This window comes from Podarcis bocagei (assembly GCF_964188305.1).
Source record: "Podarcis bocagei genome assembly, chromosome: 13".
In the NCBI taxonomy this organism is placed as follows: domain Eukaryota; kingdom Metazoa; phylum Chordata; class Lepidosauria; order Squamata; family Lacertidae; genus Podarcis; species Podarcis bocagei.
This window is the reverse complement of record NC_138138.1, coordinates 6,567,075-6,588,623: the sequence shown is the minus strand read 5'-3', so window position 1 is coordinate 6,588,623 and position 21,549 is coordinate 6,567,075. Positions and strand designations below refer to the sequence as shown.

At 45.0% G+C, this 21,549-nt stretch overlaps 1 protein-coding gene across 16 annotated transcripts in view; it reads left to right on the top strand.

Moving 5' to 3' along the window:
• The window catches only part of FHOD3 (formin homology 2 domain containing 3), a 361,609-nt gene that overhangs the window by 301,664 nt on the left and 38,396 nt on the right, over positions 1-21,549 (top strand). For all 16 annotated transcript variants that reach the window (XM_081166062.1, XM_081166061.1, XM_081166055.1 and 13 more), the window contains 4 exons: positions 6,177-6,335; positions 7,262-7,444; positions 8,993-9,112; positions 11,474-11,635. In XM_081166062.1, the coding sequence (XP_081022188.1) occupies positions 6,177-6,335; positions 7,262-7,444; positions 8,993-9,112; positions 11,474-11,635 (624 nt within the window). The remainder of the gene's footprint in view (positions 1-6,176; positions 6,336-7,261; positions 7,445-8,992; positions 9,113-11,473; positions 11,636-21,549) is intronic.

The window sequence follows — 21,549 nt, the reverse complement described above, 5'->3', positions numbered from 1 at the left end:
CAAAGTTGTTGACCTTTTTCTTTTTTTTAGGATTTTACCCCAGGAAGTAAATTGCCAGAGGGGCTGGATTAAACTGACCGGTGGGCCGGATTAGGCCCCCAAAATGGACTTTGGGCATGCCTGCATTAAATCATTGTTAAAGCAAACTATGGTTTAATGTGAACATTAAATGTGAACTGGGCCTTCCGTTGAAGCATTTCATTCCACTTGACAGATTTCCATCTGATGCGCTCCAGTCACTCACACACCCCGTTAGTAAACCGTGTCATAGAACTACCTGCAGTCTTGGTCTTTCTAGACCAGTGACCGTGGATGGTGGGAGTTGTAGATCAGCAACAATCGGAAGCAGGCATGTCAGCTCTAGGGAGCTGAGGCATCTTCTTTGGCCCCCGCACTATTTGTTGGGAGGGAGCCAGGCCCCCTCAGGTTTGAGGGGGTGCAGGAAACTGAGCGTGGAGCTGAGCACAGGGCAGCTTCAGTATCTTACTCCTCCAGAGCGCTCAGCCTCTTCCAGACAATGCAACATATCGTGCACGCACATGACATGCAACACATGAGATGTCACACGTGTGATGGGCCCTCTCAAACTTGGGGCCAACTTGGAGCCTCTATCTGAAGAACCTGTGCCAGCTCTAGGCCTAGCGTTCTGACAACTTCTAAACATCAGAGAAGTTGTATTTTGTAGACCCTGATGCTGGGAAAGATGGAGGGCACAAGGAGAAGGGGACGACAGAGGACGAGATGATTGGACAGTGTTCTCGGAAGCTACTAACATGAGTTTGACCAAACTGTGGGAGGCAGCGGAAGACAGGAGTGCCTGGCGTTCTCTGGTCCATGGGGTCACGAAGAGTCGGACACGACTAAATGACTAAAGAACAACAACAGACATCCCAAAACATCTTAGCATATGGCTAAAGAGGTCTCAACTCAATATACTGAAGCCAGATCTCTTCCAGTCAATAGCTACAGAGATTATAAAGGCTTCAATGTGCATCTGCCTTGGGGAGGGAGGCTGCCCTTTCCTCCTGCCCCTAAAGTTTATCTGACTGGGGAGGAGAGAATTGGTCAAACTACTGTTTTTCATATCTACAGGTTCCGTAGTTTACTTTAGTTTCTCTGTGACCATAGTAAGTGCCTTGATTGTCCAACACTGGCTTTGATTCTGCAAGTGTGGTTGGAATTTGTACTTAAATTCAATAACCATATCAGAAAAAGCCCTGTGCTTTCGTAGCTTGTGCTTAAATATATCAAACTCTGGTATTTCTTCAGTTTTAGCGAGTTGAATGTCCATGGGCCAAAACTTTAAAAGGTTTTAACTGCTTAGGTTGTCATTATCTTTGATTAAAGCATCGTTCTGGATCAAGGGTGGTCATGATCCAGGCACAGTAAAGCACAATTAATCCCACTTACCTTAACGTGGGTGGGTTAAGCCCAGGCTTAACTTCACCCCATTGATGGCACACACACAATTTACCATTTCGTGGCAGGAAAACATAAGCCAAGCTTGATATTGGAGCCTGACTAGATAGCGAAAGAGAACGTTGCTTTAGTTGAGATTCCTTCATTGCACGGTTGGCCCTGATGACCCTTGGAGCCCCTTCAAATTCTACGATGCTATGAAATGCAGAGCGGGGAGGGGGGGGCATGAGAAATGTTCCACATCTGACTAAAAAGAAACGTAATAGGTAATGGGATGGGAAACGTTACTAGGTCCCTTTTCAATGGGGATATAAACGTCTGTCATAGTTGCTTCCTTTGGGTGAGTAGATTATAGATAAGGCGATAACATAGGCGTTATTCCTGTATTCTGCATGGAGTGTGTTTAAATGCTTTCATCTGTGGCCAGTATAGTAAGCGAACTGCCTAAACAGCTTAATCAGGAACTTCAACTGTATCTGATGGATCAGAATTCATTGTAAATTTGGGTTACTATAGGGCATGCAGTAATCAACCAACAGTATTGTAAGCATCACTGGTGTATCAGGGGAAATGAAACAGAACCAGTAAACGCAGGATGATGACGGCGACAACGATTATATTTATTTTTTGTACCCCACCCATCTGAATGGGCTGCCCCAGCCACTCTGGGTGGCTTCCAACAGAATATAAAAAAACATAAAAAAGACTGGCTAGCTTTTCAGATACCCTTTAATTCAGGGGTCAGCAACCTTTTTCAGCCGGGGGCCGGTCCACTGTCCCTCAGACCTTGTGGGGGGCCGGACTATATTTTTGGGGGGAAATGAATGAACTCCTATGCCCCACAAATAACCCATAGATGCATTTTGAATAAAAGCACACTTTCTATTCATGTAAAAACACCAGGCAGGCCCCACAAATAACTCAGAGACACGTTTTAAATAAAAGGACACATTCTACTCATGTAAAAACATGCTGATTCCCGGACCGTCCGTGGGTCGGATTGAGAAGGCGATTGGGCTGGATCCGGCCCCCAGGCCTTAGGTTGCCTACCCCTGCTTTAATTGAATAACTTTTTTGAAGAAATGCCTGAAGTAACTGGCATTATTGTTTGAAGTCTTGTTTATTCTGTTAAATATTACTCCAAGAAGACCCTAAGTAGAGCACAATAAGGCCAACATCTACATACAGTATATTATTTTTAATGTGATCCCCTTGAGATCACAAGAAGAACTTTTGCAGGAAGCTCTTAGAAATAGGAAATAATAAATATATTTTTGTGGAATTTTTAATCATATTAAAAAATTTTAATAGCCTTTTAAAAATATTAAATTATGTAACTTAAACTTCAAATTTAAAGTAAGTCCACCATATGCTATATCATATTAAAACCCATGAAGTTCTGAAGAGATTGGTTTTGAAACATCTCAATTCTGGGCTGAGCTTTTAAGGTTTTTGTGTAGTCCTGCAAGGCCAAAATTGACAATTTTTGGAAATTTCAAACCCTCATAACTCAAAAAACAGAATGAGATTTTTTAAAAAAATTAGATTTAGATTTAGTTCTGATTGTTCAACAAGTGTACAAAATTTTAAGAAAGTTGAAAAACATGAGGTTAAAAAAAATCATCCAAAATTGGACCACTTGATATGGAAAGACCTGTCACTCATCTGACGGAGCAGGTTTCATATGCCCCCAACCTAAGGTGTGAGTACTAATTCTATTTAGGTTGTATGTGGGTGTGTGGGTGTGCGTGGATGTATGGAGAGTCTGACTGTAGATTGTGACATCCAGGTTAGTATTTGAAATTCTCCGGTAGGTTTCCTCCTTTTGAGGTGGCCCACTCCTTGCCCCACCAATAGGGATAAGTGACATGGATGACCCACTCATCCTCTCCTTGGAAGACATTTTTTTGAAGAAACCATTTGCCATACAGGCCCCATGAAGACCGTAGAGGAATTACTGTATTTTTCCATGTATAAGACGAGCTTTTTAGACCCCAAAATGAGGTTCAAAATTTAGGCTCATCTTATACACGGGTGGGACGCGGGTGGCGCTGTGGGTAAAACCTCAGTGCCTAGGACTTGCTGATCGCATGGTCGGTGGTTCGAACCGCGGCGGGGTGCGCTCCCGTTGCTCAGTCCCAGCGCCTGCCAACCTAGCAGTTCAAAAGCACGCCCGGGTGCAAGTAGATAAATAGGGACCGCTTACCAGCGGGAAGGTAAACGGCGTTCCGTGTGCTGCGCTGGCTCGCCAGAGCAGCTTCGTCACGCTGGCCACGTGACCCGGAAGTGTCTGTGGACAGCGCTAGCTCTCGGCCTATAGAGTGAGATGAGCGCACAACCCTAGAGTCTGGCAAGACTGGCCCGTACGGGCAGGGGTACCTTTACCTTTACCTTTACCTATACACGGGTAGTGCTGAGGGGGGCGTGCAAAAGGTTTTTTGGCGCGAGCCCGAGATTGTAAGTGGTGATTGCCCGATTGATTGTTGGGGGGGGGGATGCCAAAAATCGCTCTCCCGCCAGAACACAGCACACAACCGCTCGCGTCGCAGCTGCCTGATCGCCGCCATTAGCCCTCTTATTTGCCGCTGCGGCAGCCAATAGACGCATTCTGTTTGCGAACCAAGGTACGACTGTGCTACCACAAGGGCTCCTGTTTAGGCATTTAGTTATGCAATGTTGAATGTTATCTGTTAACTCTGCTTTATCCTGTTTCCCCTTTGTTTTTGTCTAAACCAATTCATGAACCAAGAACATTGACCACTATAGATCAAATGTTGCAGATATTACAGCAGTCTTAATTGTGCTGTTTTTGTGATACGCAAATGACGTGAGAAGGCTTGGTCTATTTATTTGTATCGTTATTACGATCCTTGTTTATAAAACCCAATAAAAAGTGACTCTAATAATATTGATAACGGTAATGGCAAAGTTTTCCACACACAGTGGCAAAGGCTGCAAGCTGTTCTGACCACTCTTCTGAAAACGCACAGATTCCAGCTATGTGTCTTCGCTGATGAGACACTGCCATGCCATCTAAGTGGCCTGTATTTCTTGGTTCAGTAAATCTGAGCAGGTGCTTGACAGAGGCATGCATGCAGAAATTGGGATGGAGAACTCAGACTCCAGTTAAGATCAGAAGAGGGAAACTGAGGTTTGCTCTTATCTCGCAGCACGTATTCTGAAATACAGCTGCAACAAATCTTATTTCTGTTTCTGAGTCTTAACTTATGATTGCGTGTTCAGACCTTGAAACCTCCCCCTTAAATAAATTCAGACAAGACTCAAATTTTGGTTTGGTTTTTGGCAGAATTTAGGCCACAACTTTATTGATTAAAGAAAAGTGAGTGGTTGCATAGGCTCTGGTTTGACTAGCTCCCTGAACCCTTGCAGGCAGCGCTGACCCAGGGCGCCATCATAGGTCAGCCAAGGGTGAACACCTGGAACAGCGGAAAGCCGAGGTCAGGCTAGTCCACCACCCAGATGTCCCCCTGGACTCAGGCATGGGCACAAGCCCCTCACAGGGCTGACCAAACCATCGAGTCCCTGGATTCCTTTAACAGAATACCTTTCACATAGGGATGGCGAGAGCATTCTCCCATCGCTATCACCTGAACCAGAGCCTATCCGCAACCTTACAAGTTGTGATGATTTGCAGGCAAAACCCAAATGGCAACAGCCAATCAGCCAAGTGGGGAAATTCCTGCCATGCCCCTGTCCCAACGACAGACGACACACGACGGCACAGCAAGGTCAAGCGCAACAAGCCCTAAAAGTAGGGAGAGATGGGCGGGTGTTCCAATGCACAAGCCAAAGAGGAAGCTCTGGGTCACGTGCAAGGGCTTATATAGGTTTCTCGATCCGTTTAGACTGCAACCCCATTGGCCACACTGAAACCCAGCATCAAGGGACCTACCAATTAGGTGGTGTGGCTATTCAATCAAACCTACCCACAACACAGGGTTTGGTTGCCAGGTCTCACGTGCCCTCTTTAAAGGAGGACCCGATTTCCCACAACGTTTGACTCTAATGGTTACTCCCCCCATGTTGGCTGTCAATACATTTCTTATTAGCATTGCAACGAAGTCAAGCAAAGGTTGCTTCTGAAGGGAACTTGCAGCAGAAGTGATGCTTTTGAAGGTTTGGAAACCAGTCCATGGTTACCATGACTACTGTGCTGGCAGGGGCTGATGGGAGTTGTCGGCCAGAAATTGTGGCGGGTAGCAGATTGCAGGAGGCTAGCCTACAGCCTGACACCGCAATTCACATTTCACCTATTGAATTTCACCTATTGCTGGGCATCAAAAGAGAAAATCAGAGATGTCTGACACTGGCCAGCAGCAGCTAGCAGTTTTTCAGCATGACACATTCTGAGCAAGCCCAACCTGGGTACTGAGAATCTAGAACTTCTGTAGCAGTGCTCTTAAGGGTCCACAACCATTAACTCACCCAAGTTCCTTTTTGAGGCTTAGAAATTGGATTATGGCCCAAGTATAAAAATAACTAGTTAGATAGCAAGATTCCTCTCCCTTCACTATAGCTGCTCCTAATACCTAGTGCTGCCAGTATGCACATATGCCATAGTCTTTTGAACCATCAACAGCCCTGGAGGTTGTCACCATTGTAGATTGATGTCCGTGTGGATAGTGCAGTATAAAGTCATGGTGATGCATGCCCTTAAAAGTGTTAGAGGTTGCCTGCCGAGTGTATAAGCTTTGTTAAACAAATAAAATAGCTCCCTCCCCATTTTCCTCCCTCAGAAAACCGCTGCAGATGGCAAGAGGCAGGAAATCATTGTGTTGGATTCGAAGAGGAGCAACGCTATTAATATTGGCCTGACGGTACTGCCCCCTCCAAGGACGATCAAGACTGCAATTTTGAACTTTGATGAATATGCCTTAAACAAGGAAGGAATTGAGGTATTGAAGGGGGAGGGAACCAATGAGCAGGGCTGGCCCAAGACATTTTGGCACCTGAGGCAAACCACAAGATGGCACAGGCTCCCCTGACCAGGGAGGAAGGGGCGAGTTGTTAACATTGGGAACATGGGTGGAATAAAGATCTACATTGGGAACAAGGGTGAGAGGAAACCAGCAGGACCTCCTATTCGCCAAGAGGCCACTGGAGAGGCTGCCAGCCCGGGAAGGCTGCCAAAAAGGAGGCACGTTCGGCCTCCAAGGAGCGTGCTTTACCTGTTGCTGCCGCCATGGCGGCAGGAGATACATTCATTGGAGGCCAGATCTGCTGCCTCTATGGATCCTGCCGCCTGAGGCGATTGCCTCACCTTGCCTCTGAGGTTTAAGCTAAGAGCTTATCATTATTTATAGGTGTTTGGGGTTGGACGTATGTCCACATTCTGCAGCAGTGCCAATCATATGTTTGGAACAGGCAGGGAAGAGGACCCGTGTTGTGTTCATTCCCCCTTGTTTCCTGACCTCCTGAACACATGGTTGTGATCTCTGCTAGCCCATCGACCAAGGTTGTACAGGTGTCGTCCCTCATGCTGCCCCAGGGCCTGCACACAGAGCACCTGTTCGTGCAGATTGATCCTTAGTCAACAACGGACATGCAGGCACAAACCCCCTTCCTCCAGATTGTGCTGGTGGTAGCCAGCAGTTGTAGAAAATGGTGTATAAATTTATTGTGTCAGCTGCTTTGAAAAGCATAGGTGGAAAATTATGAAGATGGTAATGTGATGCTTAATATTTCTCAACACTTGGGGCTTTGTGTCTTCAGAATGTATTAAAAAGGTATTTCAACTGTAGTGAGCACAGATTAGATTGGATTAGCTGCCTCTGATTTTTAGCCTTGTGTATGTAGTTGGTCATTTTTCTTGTCTTTCTAGAAAATTCTCACCATGATTCCCACAGAAGAGGAGAAGCAGAAAATTCAGGAGGCTCAGCTAGCCAACCCTGATATTCCTCTGGGCAGCGCTGAGCAGTTCCTTCTGACTCTTTCTTCCATCACTGAACTTTCTCCTAGACTTCAGCTCTGGGCCTTCAAAATGGATTATGAGCTTGTGGAAAAGGTAATTCCTAGTTATCAGAAGCAGGCTGGTTATATGAAAGTTACTACAAATTTGCTTCTGAGACAGAAGCTTTCTGACTCAGAAAGGTCTATTGACATAGAGTAAAACTCAAGCTAAACATAAGGAGATCTGCAATTCTTTCCTCTCCCTTTTGAAGCCTGAGCAGGTTGGGAGTTGGAAGTGAAGAAAGGGGTTTGCAGAGACTTGGTTCCTGTAGTTTCCCTATATTTTCCCCTCCAGGTGTGAAAATGTAGTTTAGTGAGGGGAGGGTTAATGTGAGAAAGAACAGGAAGGGAAAAGGAAAGCACACATTCTCCACTGCAGCTCACAACTTACCCAGTTTGATTCCACCCACCCTTTGCGAACACTCCAAAGAAAGAATAATAACATTGTTTATACAGTGGTACCTCCAGTTATGAACGGGATTTGTTCCGGAGGCCCGGCTGTATCCCAAAAACTTCGTAACCAGAGGGGCCCTTTTGTGCACCCACACGGCATGATTAAGTGCTTCTGTGCATGCGCGCGTGGCGAAACCTGGAAGTAATACACTTCTGGGTTTGCCGCGACCATAATCTGAAGAGTCTATAACCTGGAGGTTACGCAACACGAGGTACCACTGTAATTGTAGCCTAAATGTGTACACTTGGCTTCTGTGACTTGAGTCTCCCACTGAGATCCAGCAAACGAGTGTTGTCTTCTGGAAAACCAGTTTCTAGAACCACAGCTGCTTGCAGAAGGAGCCGGTCTTTGTTGGTGGGAGAGGTATCCCCATATCTCTGGTCCTGACATGGAGATTTGTATGTGTGGCACCAAGCCTATCCTAAGTCTGCTTCTGCTTTGCTTCTTTATGGTTGTGGCTGAACTCAGGGCAGGTTTCCCCCTTTTCCTTCACACTGATATCTAGCTAATGGTATGAAGTGTGTTTGATAATATAGCCCTCGTGCTTTTGATGTGGGGGGCAGGGGGGGGCAGAGCATTGTCCAGTAGATTCAGTTAATGCTTGATGAATCGAAAGCAACTATTATTATAATTCATTGTTGGAGGTCTTTATTCTTCTTTCTCAAATGCCAAGAAGGAAAAACTAAATAAAAGAAGAATCATTCTCATGAGACTGAGTTAAGGAATTTGATGTGCCTGATTTCAGCTGGGATAAATTTGTGGAAGTCTAGTAAATCGAGAGAGAAGATCAGCACTCACTGTTTGAAAATTCCAAATTCTTACGAAGTGTGGAACAAAAGGGAAAATGGGGCCTTAGGCTAACTAAACCATTCAGGGGTACATCCTATAGCAGCCTTCATATTTCTCAGAATCATGCATCTTGCTCAAATTAAAAAGCAATTTAACAGGCATGTCCGAGTTTAAATGACTCCAGTTTACTGTTAGGGTTGAAAGTGGCACTAACTTTGGGAAGATCCAGTAGCTGAGGAGGGAGAGACGGCCTTGCGATTTTACATTCTATGGAGCATAGCTTGGGAATTTTTGTGATAATTAAAAACAGTGAATTGATACACGATATGCTGCATTTTCTTTATTTCCTGTTAATGTCAGGAAGTTGCAGAACCACTTTTGGATCTGAAGGAAGGAATGGACCAGCTTGAAAACAACAAAACTTTGGGATTTATCCTTTCTACTCTACTAGCCATTGGAAATTTTCTCAATGGAACCAATGTAAGCTTTACTTTCACTATTGCCTAATTGTTATTGCAGTGGCTCTTACTGGATAGATGAGGACCTATGAAGAAATCACAGGGAGGGAGAACTCTGAGAAGGAGGCAGTCTTCAGTTTGCTCTCTTTCTCCCTGCCTTGCATAGAACTGTTCTGAAGAGAAAAGAGAAAAGAAAAACATGGGTTGAGAGCATCTGCATTAGAACTGGGGTGCCACTGGGGGTGGCAGAAATGCTGGCCGTAGTAGCACCACCACTGGTCAGACTCGTCCTGCCTCTTTGCCTAAACTGGCTTTGCTTTTTAGTCACATGGAAATATGCTGTAACCTTGAAAAATACGTATACAGGTGTAGAGAAGTGAGGCCCTGCAACAGCAAACAATAGTCAGGTGTTTATCACAGTCAACCCCTCGGTTTGTTTATTTATTATTAATTATTACATTTGTGAGCTGCTTTATCATGCCAAAGCGACCTAAGGTAAAGGTAAAGGGACCCCTGACCATTAGGTCCAGTCGTGACCGACTCTAGGGTTGCTGCGCTCATCTCGCTTTACTGGCCGAGGGAGCAGGCGTACAGCTTTCGGGTCATGTGGGCAGCATGACTAAGCCGCTTCTGGTGAACCAGAGCAGCGCACGGAAACGCCATTTACCTTTCCGCTGGAGCGGTACCTATTTATCTACTTGTACTATGACGTGCTTTCGAACTGCTAGGTTGGCAGGAGCAGGGACTGAACAATGGGAGCTCACCGCATCGCAGGGATTCAAACCGCCGACCTTCCGATTGGCAAGTCCTAGGCTCTGTGGTTTAACCCACAGCGCCACCCGCATCCTCAAGGCGACCTACAGCCATACAAAAGACAATAAATCTCATATAGATTAAAACAAAGAGGAAAGAGATATACATTAAAAACATCCCACCCACTTCTAAAATTGTCCACAGATAGTTGAAGGCCAAAGGCCTGGTTATACTGAAATGGTTTTTGCATGGAGCCTAAAGATATGTAACACAGTCCTGCCAGGCGAACCTCCCTGGGGGAGCATTCTACCTCAGAAAAGGCCCCTTCTTGTGTTGCCACCCTCTCGTGGAGGAGAAACCCTCCAACATTTCTCTGATGAAAATAGGGACCTCCTATTCCATAACAACAACAACAACTACTACTACTACTACTACTACTTTACTATTTAGACCCCACCCATCTGACTGGGTTTCCCCAGTCACTCTGGGTGGCTTCCAACATATATAAAAACATAATAAAACATTGAACATTAAAAAAACTTCCCTATCCAGGGCTGCATACCCTCACAACATTTCTCCAAAAATAGGAATGTCCTAAGGACAAGCAAAATTAGAATCAAATTAGAAACTGGAATGGCTTCTGTAAATCCAGGACTGTTCCTGGAAAATAAGGAGACTTGGAGGTCTGGGAGGAGGCACACAAAAGGGCCTCAGATGATGACCGCAGGGTCCAGGTCAGTTCATATGGGGAGAGGTCGTCCTTGAGGTATTGCGGTCCTGGGTCATTTAAGTATTTGACAAAATACAAAGCATAAAATATAAAATCACAATAGAACCTACTATCATTTCTTCTTCTTCTTCTTCTTCTTCTTCTTCTTCTTCTTCTTCTTCTTCTTCTTCTTCTCAAACGGTGATAGAAACTGCAGCAAAATAACACAAAGGTTTTACCTCTGCATAGATGGCATCTATCTTTTAAGGGAACCATAGCAAATTTGCCATCTAAAATATTTGGAGGGAAAACAGTGGAATTTGCTGCCAAGGAGTGTGGTGGAGTCTCCTACTTTGGAGGTCTTTAAGCAGAGGCTTGACAACCATATGTCAGGAGTGCTCTGATGGTGTTTCCTGCTTGGCAGGGGGTTGGACTCGATGGCCCTTGTGGTCTCTTCCAACTCTATGATTCTATGAAAACAGTAAAATGGGACAGTGAAATGCAACACAGTTAGAAAGGGGTGTTTCTGTTTGGCTTCTCTAGCTATTCCTTCCTATTCCCAAACCCATCTGGTTGTGGGTTTTTTTGTCTCCCAGCCCCTACAATACTCAGTCAGAGTGTACTCAGTCCTCAGTGGTCAGCTTGGGCTATTTTAGGGTGAGTCCTCACTGAATTTGTTGTTTTTTGAAAAAAGAATTAGCTCCATTAACATTGATGCTTTCAGATGAATGTTAACATGTAAACCATGTATAAATCTGATTTTGCAGCTGTTTAGTAACATGTTCCATTTTAACCAAGGGCCTCCTGAGAGCAGTATTCTCTTTCCCATCAGACATGGTATATTAAAAAAAAATAAAAAATTGAGGCATGTAGAAGTGAATGTAGCATGTTGTTTTTATTTCTTTTCTTTCCTTCACATAGGCCAAAGCCTTTGAACTGAGCTACCTCGAGAAAGTTCCAGAAGTCAAGGACACAGTGCATAAGCAGTCTCTCCTTCATCACGTCTGTACGATAGTGGTGGAAAAATTCCCAGACAGCACGGACCTTTATTCTGAGATTGGGGCCATCACGAGGTCAGCCAAGGTACATTTTTGTGTGCAAGGAAATCTCCTTTTTCTATGACAGAAGGGATCTTTATCAGTTTCTGTAAGGAACAAAAAATGGTTTAAGTGTAATATCCAAGTTTTGCTTTCATGCTGCTTTTCTCCATTCTTCCTTATAAACAGTGAGCTTAGAAATATGACTTTGTTTTATGTCATCCACTTGGAATGTTTAGGATATAGGAACTTTCTCTGGCATTTTCCCTCATTTTTCTGTCAAATGGTTTTCTCATCAAGGGGTTTGTTGTTTTTTTAACAAGCAGTCTATTCCGAAGTGAATGCATTGCTTTTAAGCTATAAAGCAATTAATAGAATTGATATCTGTCAGAACTATGCCACCCCAGCAAGCAGTTGAGATAATCTTTTAAGTTTTGGCTTCTCTTTTGTGTACAGAAAGCAAAGTGTGATGCCTTCTCAGTTCACAGGGAAACAAGACAGGTTCTTGGAAACGGTGCAGTGCTTTTGCATGACACCCCCAGACTGTGAAATAAGCAGTTTAACAAAATCTGCCCTCCTGCATCAGCTTCTCGGCAATATTACAACACTGTATATCCATAGATTCTTTTAGAAGAGGAGAGAGAAAGTTAGGCATTGAGATAGTACAAGCATCTATCAGTCACTAGCGGTATATAATGAAGCGCTGGGACTGTATAGATGAGAAAATAGTAGAAGGGAGACTATATAACCCTATAAATGTACAATAGATTTTGAAAGAAGCAATACTCACGAATAAGCCTTTCACGGGGATGCTTCTTCAAGATTCACAACTGCAGACCTTTTAAAATGTCTGCATATTGTCACAAACATATCAAACCATTGGCAGGCAGACATTCAGTAGGTGGTGAATCATTATCTTGTTTTAGTTACTTTCGGATGTTTCTACATCAACTACCGTATTTTTCGCTCTATAGCACGCACCCGACCATAACACGCACGTAGATTTTTAGAGGAGGAAAATCCGTAGGCATGCCACCCATAGGCATTCCCTCCATAACACACACAGACATTTCCCCTTACTTTCTAGGAGGAAAAAAGTGAGTGTTATGGTGCAAAAAATCCGGTCTCTCTGATCCTGTCTGTATTTCCAGAGAGGAGAGGAGTTCCAAGACGGGTGTGTTCCTACAAACCTCTGTGGTCTGGAATACCCTGCAAATATCCTTCAGCTTCTCAAAAGGGCTCACGCCTACTTGAATTGTGTCACTTTGTCACAAGCAATTCTATTACACCTGCTCTTTGTTTTCCATAGACTTCCGCTTGCCTTCACCCATGGAACCTCTAGATATGACTTCCGCTTTTTTATTATTATTATTATTTATGATACAATATCTTTATTGTTATTGTCCCATACAGAACAATGAAATTGAAAAATCTACATAAGGCATTCAAAAACCCCTTAAAATTCTGAAACCCAATTTTAAAATACAATAGACTACTATAGAGACTCCTTATACTGTGTTTAAAACCAGAATTGCATTTGAGTAGAAACTGTTCCTCAGGCGGCTAGTCCTAGTCTTTATAACCCTGTACCTTCATCCAGAAGGCAGAAGCTGAAAGAGATAGTTTCCGGGGTGTGCACTACCCTGCGCTATCTCTGCAGCTTTCTTATGGCACCTGGCAGCCTAGATTTGATCCAGGGTGGGAAGAGTGCACCCAGTTATTCTCTCCGCAGTCTTTACAACCCTGGACAGCATTGTTTTTTCCCTGGCCGTGCAGCTCCCAAACCACCTAAGTTAATACACTCCCCACAGTACAATGGTAAAATGCCATCAACAGGTCCTTTGAGAGATTGTTTTTCCAGAGAATTCTCAGAAAATATAACCTCTGCTGTGCTCTCTTCATCAGGTCTTTGCTGTTTTCTCCCCAGGTTAGGTCATCTCTCAACTCCATTCCCATTTTATTATTTATTGAATTTCTATACAGCCCTATAGGGACGCGGGTGGCACTGTGGATTAAACCACAGAGCCTAGGACTTGCCGATCAGAAGGTTGGCGGTTCGAATCCCCGCGACGGGGTGAGCTCCTGTTGCTCGGTCCCTGCTATTGCCAACCTAGCAGTTCAAAAGCATGTCAAAGTGCAAGTAGATAAATAGGCGGGAAGGTAAACGGTCTTTCCGTGCGCTGTTCTGGTTTGCCAGAAGCAGCTTAGTCCTGCTGGCCGCATGACCCGGAAGCTGTACGCCCGCTCCCTCAGCCAATAAAGCGAGATGAGTGCCGCAAGCCCAGAGTCTGCCACAACTGGACCTAATAGTCAGGGGTCCCTTTACCTTTACCTTTATACAGCCCTATACACGTAGGGCGGTACAGTGGTGCCTCGCAAGACGAAAAGAATCCGTTCTGTGATTCTCTTCGTCTAGCGGTTTCTTCGTCTTGCGGAGCAAGCCCATTGACGGATTAGCGCTATTAGCGGCTTTTAGCGGCTTATCGGATCAGCTGATAAGCGGCTTAGCGGCTTAGAAAAAGGGGGGGAAGGAAAAAAAACCCGCAGGAACTCGCAAGACATTTTCGTCTTGCGAAGCAAGCCCATAGGAGATTCATTTTGCGAAGCACCTCCAAAACGGAAAACTCTTTCGTCTAGATCCCTGAGTTTTCCGTCTTGCGAGGCATTCGTCTTGCGGGGCACCACTGTATATAAATTTTGAGCTTTTGCCTGAGTTGGTGTTAAGAGAGAAAGGATCCAACCCACCCACCTGATGAGGCGGGGGGGGGTGCGTTTCAAGCCGTTTGTGAGATAATGGCCTCCTGGTTGTGTAGCAACAGTTGGCATATCTTGCCATTGTTGTGACTGTGTCACAATGCTGTGCGACGTTGCTAAGCAGCATACTCAGTCTCAAAGGGAAAGGAACCTTCCTGCTTTTCCCTGCCATCCAACAGGAGAGTTTTGGCAGCAGCCTTTATCAGCTACAGACACTGCGGTTCAGCTCTCAGTTATCCAGATGTCAAGGTGGGATGAAGGAGAAAATGTAGATGTGGCGTGTTCTCAGGTGATTTAGTTGTTTGGGCAAACTAGAATATGAAGCAGGCCGTGGCTCCACAGCGCTGGCTAAGGGCAGACCATGGCTATGCCAGCCATCCTGTAGCCTTATGAGGCTTTGCCCTCGGGTGGGAAAAATATTGCGCCTGGGAAAGGGAAGTGGGAGTCAACAGACACTCAAGGAATAGTTTCGGAGAAAAGGCTTTTTATTTCTACCATCCATGAACTGGTAGAAGGAGCAAGTGTGATAAGTCACAAAAAACATGCACGAGTTCACAATCATGTGCATAAGCATATATACCCCTTTCCAGTTCCCTCCTCCTTTCTCCTCCCTCAGGAGTCCTGCCCCATGTTGAGGTTCCTGAGCATGTACAGAAAGCTGTCTTGGGACTATTCCCAGGAAAGAGTGTTCAGATATGTTTCAATCTCTTGTTCTGGCATGGTTCCCGGACAGAAAGCAAGTTGCAGTGTGGTTCTTTAGCAAGGCCAGAAGGCATGAGAAAGGCCTAAGAAACAATGGACTGTTCTCTACCTTTGTTACAGCAGAGCGGAATGTTTCTGATGATTGTGAACTTGTGCATGCTTTTTGTGACTTATCACACTTGTTCATGGATGGTAGAAATAAAAAGCCTTTTCTCCGAAACTATTCCTTGAGTGTCTGTTGACTCCCACTTCCCTTTCCCAGGCACAATATTTTTCCCACCCGAGGGCAAAGCCTCATAAGGCTACAATCCCTTTTGGAGTGCAGCAGTGCAGGGAGTAAGGAGGCAAAACTGGTGCAGTGTTGAAAAGGAAGATAGATGGATGGATGGATGGATGGATGGATGGATGGATGGATTATACCCCACCCATCTGGCTGGGCTTCCCCAGCCACTCTGGGCAGCTCCCAACCAAATATTAAAAACACAATACAGTGGTACCTTTGTTTGCAGCCATAATCCGTTCCAGAGGTCTGTTTGTAAACCAAAACAGGTTGTAAACCAAGGCGTGCTTTCGCCAATGGGGCCTCCCCCCCAAAAAAATTGTTCATAATAATAAAAAAATGGGTTGCAATCCAAAAAAAGGTTGCGAACCAGGACATGCACTTCTGGGTTTGACCTGTTTGTAATCCAAAACGTATGCAAAGCAAGGTACCACTGTACAGCATTAAACATTAAAAAGTTCCCTAAACAGGTCTGCCTTCAGATGTCTTTTAAAAGTAAGATTGTTGCTTATTGCCTTGACATCTGATGAGAGGACGTTGCACAGGGGCAGGCGCCACCACCAAGAAGGCCCTATGCCTGAGTTTGGGTCCTATAAACTTTAGAATTTGACTTCCTCTCAGAAACATTTTATCTTACAGTTCTTTCCAAGTCTTTCCAGTTGTTTTCTTCCACGCTGTCCAACCTTATTTCGTGTAGCTTTGTTCATTCCTATGATGCCTGAGGTCTTTTACTTTGGAATATTTCTGGACTTTTAGAAACAGAAGAGGCTTACTGTAGCAAGCCCCGTTCCCACTTCTCATAGCTGCCACAAATCAGTGTTCCTGAAGTTGGAAGCCATCCAGGCTGCTAAATGGCACAGACTCCAAAAAGAGGAGAAATTGTATTTAAGAGAAATTGGCATAAATAAGCTTTGGGCATTTTCACTGAGGGTTACGTTACAGTTTGGATTCCACGTGACCCTCAAAACTCTGAAGAAGTTAAACAACAGAGACTTAGATGTTTCACCTGCGTAACATTTCCTAGGTGAACTTCGGTGAGAATAAAAATTAATTATATCCAGGCAGAGAGGGAATTCCCAAGCCACAAAAGTGGTACATAAGCAGAACATTCAGAAACGAAATTATGACTCAAGACACAGAAATGTTGAAGGCGCGAATGCAGACAGTTCCAACGAGAAATAAAAGTGGGAGGCACCCAAAGTAACTGGTACGGCTGCATAAGGATCTTACAGATGAGCCGAGAGTTAAGAATGGCAAGTATAAGAAATGGAAGAAAGGGGAGATCAAAAAGGAGGAGTATATATGAGTTGCAGGGTGAATGTCAGGCAGACTAAAGCTCAGAAAGAGCTCAGGCTTGCAAGAGAGGTTAAAAATAATAACAAAAGGTTTCATTGGCTGTGTTTGAAGCAAGAGGAGGAACAAGCTCATGGTAGGTTATCCGTGTGGAGAAGACAGAGAAATGCTATTGGGTGTCATAGAAAAGGCAGAACTGCTCAATGCCTTCTTTGCCCAAAGTGGAAAGGAAAGCGATGCCCAACTGGGTGATAACAGAGTAAATATTTATTTAGGGAAGTTTTTAATGTTTAATGTTGTATTGTTTTTAACACTTGATTGGAAGCCGCCCAGAGTGGCTGGGGAAACTCAGCCAGATGGGCGGGGTATAAATAAATTATTATTATTATTATTATTATTATTATTATTATTATTATTATTATTTAAATAAATGGGCGCTGCAGCCCCAAATAGGAAAAGAGATGGCAAGAGAACATCTAAAGGTAAAGGACCCCGGACAGTTAAGTCCAGTCGCGAACGACTCTGGGGTTGCGGCGCTCATCTCGCTTTACTGGCCAAGGGAGCCAGTGTTTGTCCGCGGACAGTTTTCCCAGGTCATGTGGCCAGCATGACTAAGCCGCTTCTGGCGAAACCAGAGCAGCGCACGGAAACACCATTTACCTTCCCGCCGGAGCGGTACCTATTTATCAACTTGCACTTTGATGTGCTTTGGAACTGCTAGGTTAGCAGGAGCTGGGACTGAGCAACGGGAGCTCACCCCGTCGTGGGGATTCGAACCGCTGACCTTCTGATCGGCAAGCCCAAGAGGCTCAGTGGTTTAGACCACAGCGCCACCCACGTCCCAAGAGAACATCTAGCTACTTTAAATAAATTCAAATCTCCAGGGCCCGATCAGCTGCACCCAAGGGTACTTTAGGAGCTTGCAGGTGTAATCTCAGCGCCTCTGTCTATAATCTTTGAGGATTCTTGGAGAGCAGGTGAGGTCCCTGCACACTGGAGGTGGGCAAATGTTGTCCCCTTCTTCAAAAAAGGGCAGGTTGGTGATGGGGAAAACCCTGTATGTTCATTTATTTTAAAGTATTTACAGACTGCGGAAGCAGAAAACGCCTAAGTACCGTGCGTAATAAAATTATTGCTAAAGCAGTTAGAATCCACAAAACCTTTTTATTAAAAAAAAAAAGCATCCATCAATTGAATAAACTCTGCTTATACTCTGTTCACTTTATATTCTAAGTATACAAGTATCTTGCAGGCACAAAAGTGTTGCATCCAAACCCAAGGAAGCCCTTAGGCAAAGCTTCCAATTGTGTCGTCCTTTTTAAGACTCTGAGTCCTTGTTTCTTATTCCCACTGTCTCACCAACATCCCTGCCCCTGAAGAAAAAGACACATCGAAACATTTTGGCCATATTACATTGCTAAATTAATTATCTGAGAATCATTCCAAGGCTTCTTTTGATTTTTAGTGTTGCTTAGTCCTTCCTTCATTCCTCTTTCTTTCTTTCTTTCTTTCTTTCTTTCTTTCTTTCTTGTTTTCTGCATGTACATTCTGATCCACATCACCTTTTGGTATATTCTCCGAGTTCTTGGCAAAATATGCTCAGTCTGGAAAATAATATTATTCGGTCCCGTCATTTGTTCACAAAAGATCCCTGAAACTGCTTTTCTCCCAAGTAGGAAAACGGCTTGGGGTGGGATATGTGATTCTGAGCAGAAGAAATGGCGTCAAAGCAGTTGGTTTACCCACCAGCTCCTCCTGCCAGTATTTCCCACTACTAGTTGCAGTATACAAGTCTGCTTGTCAGGGTTTTTTCAATAAAAAATATTTTTTAAAAAGCAAGAGATTACTGATATGGTTCCCAAATCTCCAGCGTGGCTCTGAGTCACAGCACAAAGCACAGGCTTCACAATTAGATGCTCCTTAAAAAACATCTATGCCAATGGTTTGACCCAGATTTTTGTCCTGAAGCACATATACAATTGAGCGAATATGTCCTCATTTTCTAAATGAGTCAGGATCTTGAAAGGACTTCATATTTCACATTATTTACTATTCCTACTGAGGCCAAGGAATGAATTGTACTTTAAAGTTAGGTAGGAAAAATCCCATCACCAGACTGGCAAGTACAGGAGACTTTTTAAAAAAGAAAGAAGACAAATACCTTATATTACTCATTGTGCTTTTGGGAGGCCATAATTTGGCCCATGAATGATAGACACTTAACCAGAGCAAGAGTCACTTCCTTTATCATGTGGTTTGGTATTAACTTTCTGAGAAAAAAATGAAGTTGCAAGAATTGTGGGGGAAAGGTGGAACAAGTATTTTGTTGGTTTGTTTGTTTAATTTGTATACCACACTTCATCTGTAGACCTCGGGGCGGTTCACAGCATAAAAATACAAGATAGAAAACACAAAATACATAATAAAAGCAATTTATAGCTAGCCCTTGTAACATCTCTGCAGCCTGTAATATATTTATCCAGTGTTCAATCTGGCCAGCCTAAATGCAAGGAATAAGTGGGGTTCTACCTGGTAGCGGGACGCGGGTGGCACTGTGGGTTAAACCACAGAGCCTAGGACTTGCCAATCAGAAGGTTGGTGGTTTGAATCCCCGCGACGGGGTGAGCTCCCGTAGCTCGGTCCCTGCTCCTGCCCAGCTAGCATTTCGAAAGCACGTCAAAGTGCAAGTAGATAAATAGGTACTGCTCTGGTGGGAAGGTAAATGGTGTTTCCGTGCGCTGCTCTGGTTTGCCAGAAGTGTCTTAGTCATGCTGGCCACATGACCCGGAAGCTGTACCCCGGCTCCCTCAGCCAGTAAAGTGAGATGAGCGCCGCAACCCCAGAGTCGGTCACGACTGAACCTAATGGTCAGGGGTCCCTTTACCTTTACCTTACCTTCTTGGCAGCAGTGTCCCTGCCACTTACCCTAGGGTGGGGCTGTGGGAAGGTTGGGGCTCTGTAGGTGCCCACTGCTTTCAACTTTACACCTCACAGCCCCAAACTCACTGCTCTAGAAAGCAGCAGGGACCATTGTGTTGACAGGGCAAGTCTGTGTCAGCTGGTTCCTTTCCTACAGAAAGAGAAATAGCTGGGATTTGCATGTTCTTAACTGAACCTGGCTTCTATTCCGTTGTAACGCAGACGGTAGCAGTTTGAGCGTATGTGTTTCCACTCAATGGGAGCTTTTGTGTAGTTAAACCGCACAGAGCTCCCTGTTTGTAGCAACATAAACCAAGCTGCAGGTCTCTGCCACTTAAACACCTTTTATGGTTAATGAACAGGAGAACCCTCATCTCGTTTACTTTATTAAGGAATTTATTGGCTTCCCCTACATTAAGCTTTACAAGCACGATTGCACTGTGTTGACACAAGACTTTCAAAGTTCAAAAGATATCTTCGTGCACAGACGTACAATTGCACTTGTTCAAAAGGAGCTGTAAGGATTGACTTCCCTAAACAAAACCGAGGTCTGTTAGGTCTCCATTGCTCCCATTGTCATCAGGCCAGGAAAGAATGAAGCAAAAAGGAGTAATGGGTCAGGCAGCCATAGAAAAGGATCTAGGAGTCTTGGTTGACCACAAACTTGACATGAGCCAACAGTGTGACGCGGCAGCTAAAAAAGCCAATGCAATTCTGGGCTGCATCAATAGGAGTATAGCATCTAGATCAAGGGAAGTAATAGTGCCACTGTATTCTGCTCTGGTCAGACCTCACCTGGAGTACTGTGTCCAGTTCTGGGCACCACAATTCAAGAAGGACACTGACAAACTGGAACGTGTCCAGAGGAGGGCAACCAAAATGGTCAAAGGCCTGGAAACGATGCCTTATGAGGAACGGCTAAGGGAGCTGGGCATGTTTAGCCTGGAGAAGAGGAGGTTAAGGGGTGATATGATAGCCATGTTCCAATATATAAAAGGATGTCACATAGAGGAGGGAGAAAGGTTGTTTTCTGCTGCTCCAGAGAAGCAGACACGGAGCAATGGATCCAAACTACAAGAAAGAAGATTCCACCTAAACATTAGGAAGAACTTCCTGACAGTAAGAGCTGTTCGACAGTGGAATTTGCTGCCAAGGAGTGTGGTGGAGTCTCCTACTTTGGAGGTCTTTAAGCAGAGGCTTGACAACCAAATGTCAGGAGTGCTCTGATGGTGTTTCCTGCTTGTTAGGGGGTTGGACTCGATGGCCCTTGTGGTCTCTTCCAACTCTATGATTCTATGATTCTATGACTAGAGGGGTTGATGGAGATCATTGTGGTCTGCAGGGATACACTTGGGTCCAGAGCTATTGGCACAAGTTCATCTTAGAAACCAGGGCCACTCAGCCATGAGGCAAGTTAAGGCAATAGCCTCAGGTGGCAGAATCCACAGGGACAGTGTCAGATGCTGGTGGTGGTTGATCGTGAGTAGCCAGGCAGGACCCCGACCTGTCTTTTACAGGTTTTATTGTGCAAACTATTTACAGTGCAGATCCCCAAAGTTCATGTCCGTCTTAGTCACTTGCAGAATCCCGGAGTTGCCCCTTCCAGTTTCTCCCCCAACACAAGAACTTCGGCACCCCAAGGCTCCTTCACCCCTCTGCGCAGGCTGGGCGACGGAAGGGGCGTGCGTCCCTCCTGGCCAGCCTGGTGAGGTGCTGGGGCTCTCAGCAGCATCCCCGAGCCCTTTCCTCGCTTGACTGGCCCCTTCCCCCTCTTCTCCACTGGAGGTGTGGCTTTTCCCATCGCTGGAAGAGGAACTGCTCCTCAGGAGCTTCGGAGGCTCTCTGTATCCCAACGGCCCCCCTGCTTCCCTCCCCTGTTCCGATGGCAGTCCCCTGACAGACAGCAAATCGGGCGCTAAGGAATGCACCTCCTCCTGCCGCAGTGGCAGCAACAGCTTCAGCATGAACCTTGGAGGCTGGATCTGCCATCTCCTCAGCAGCCCCCTGCCCAC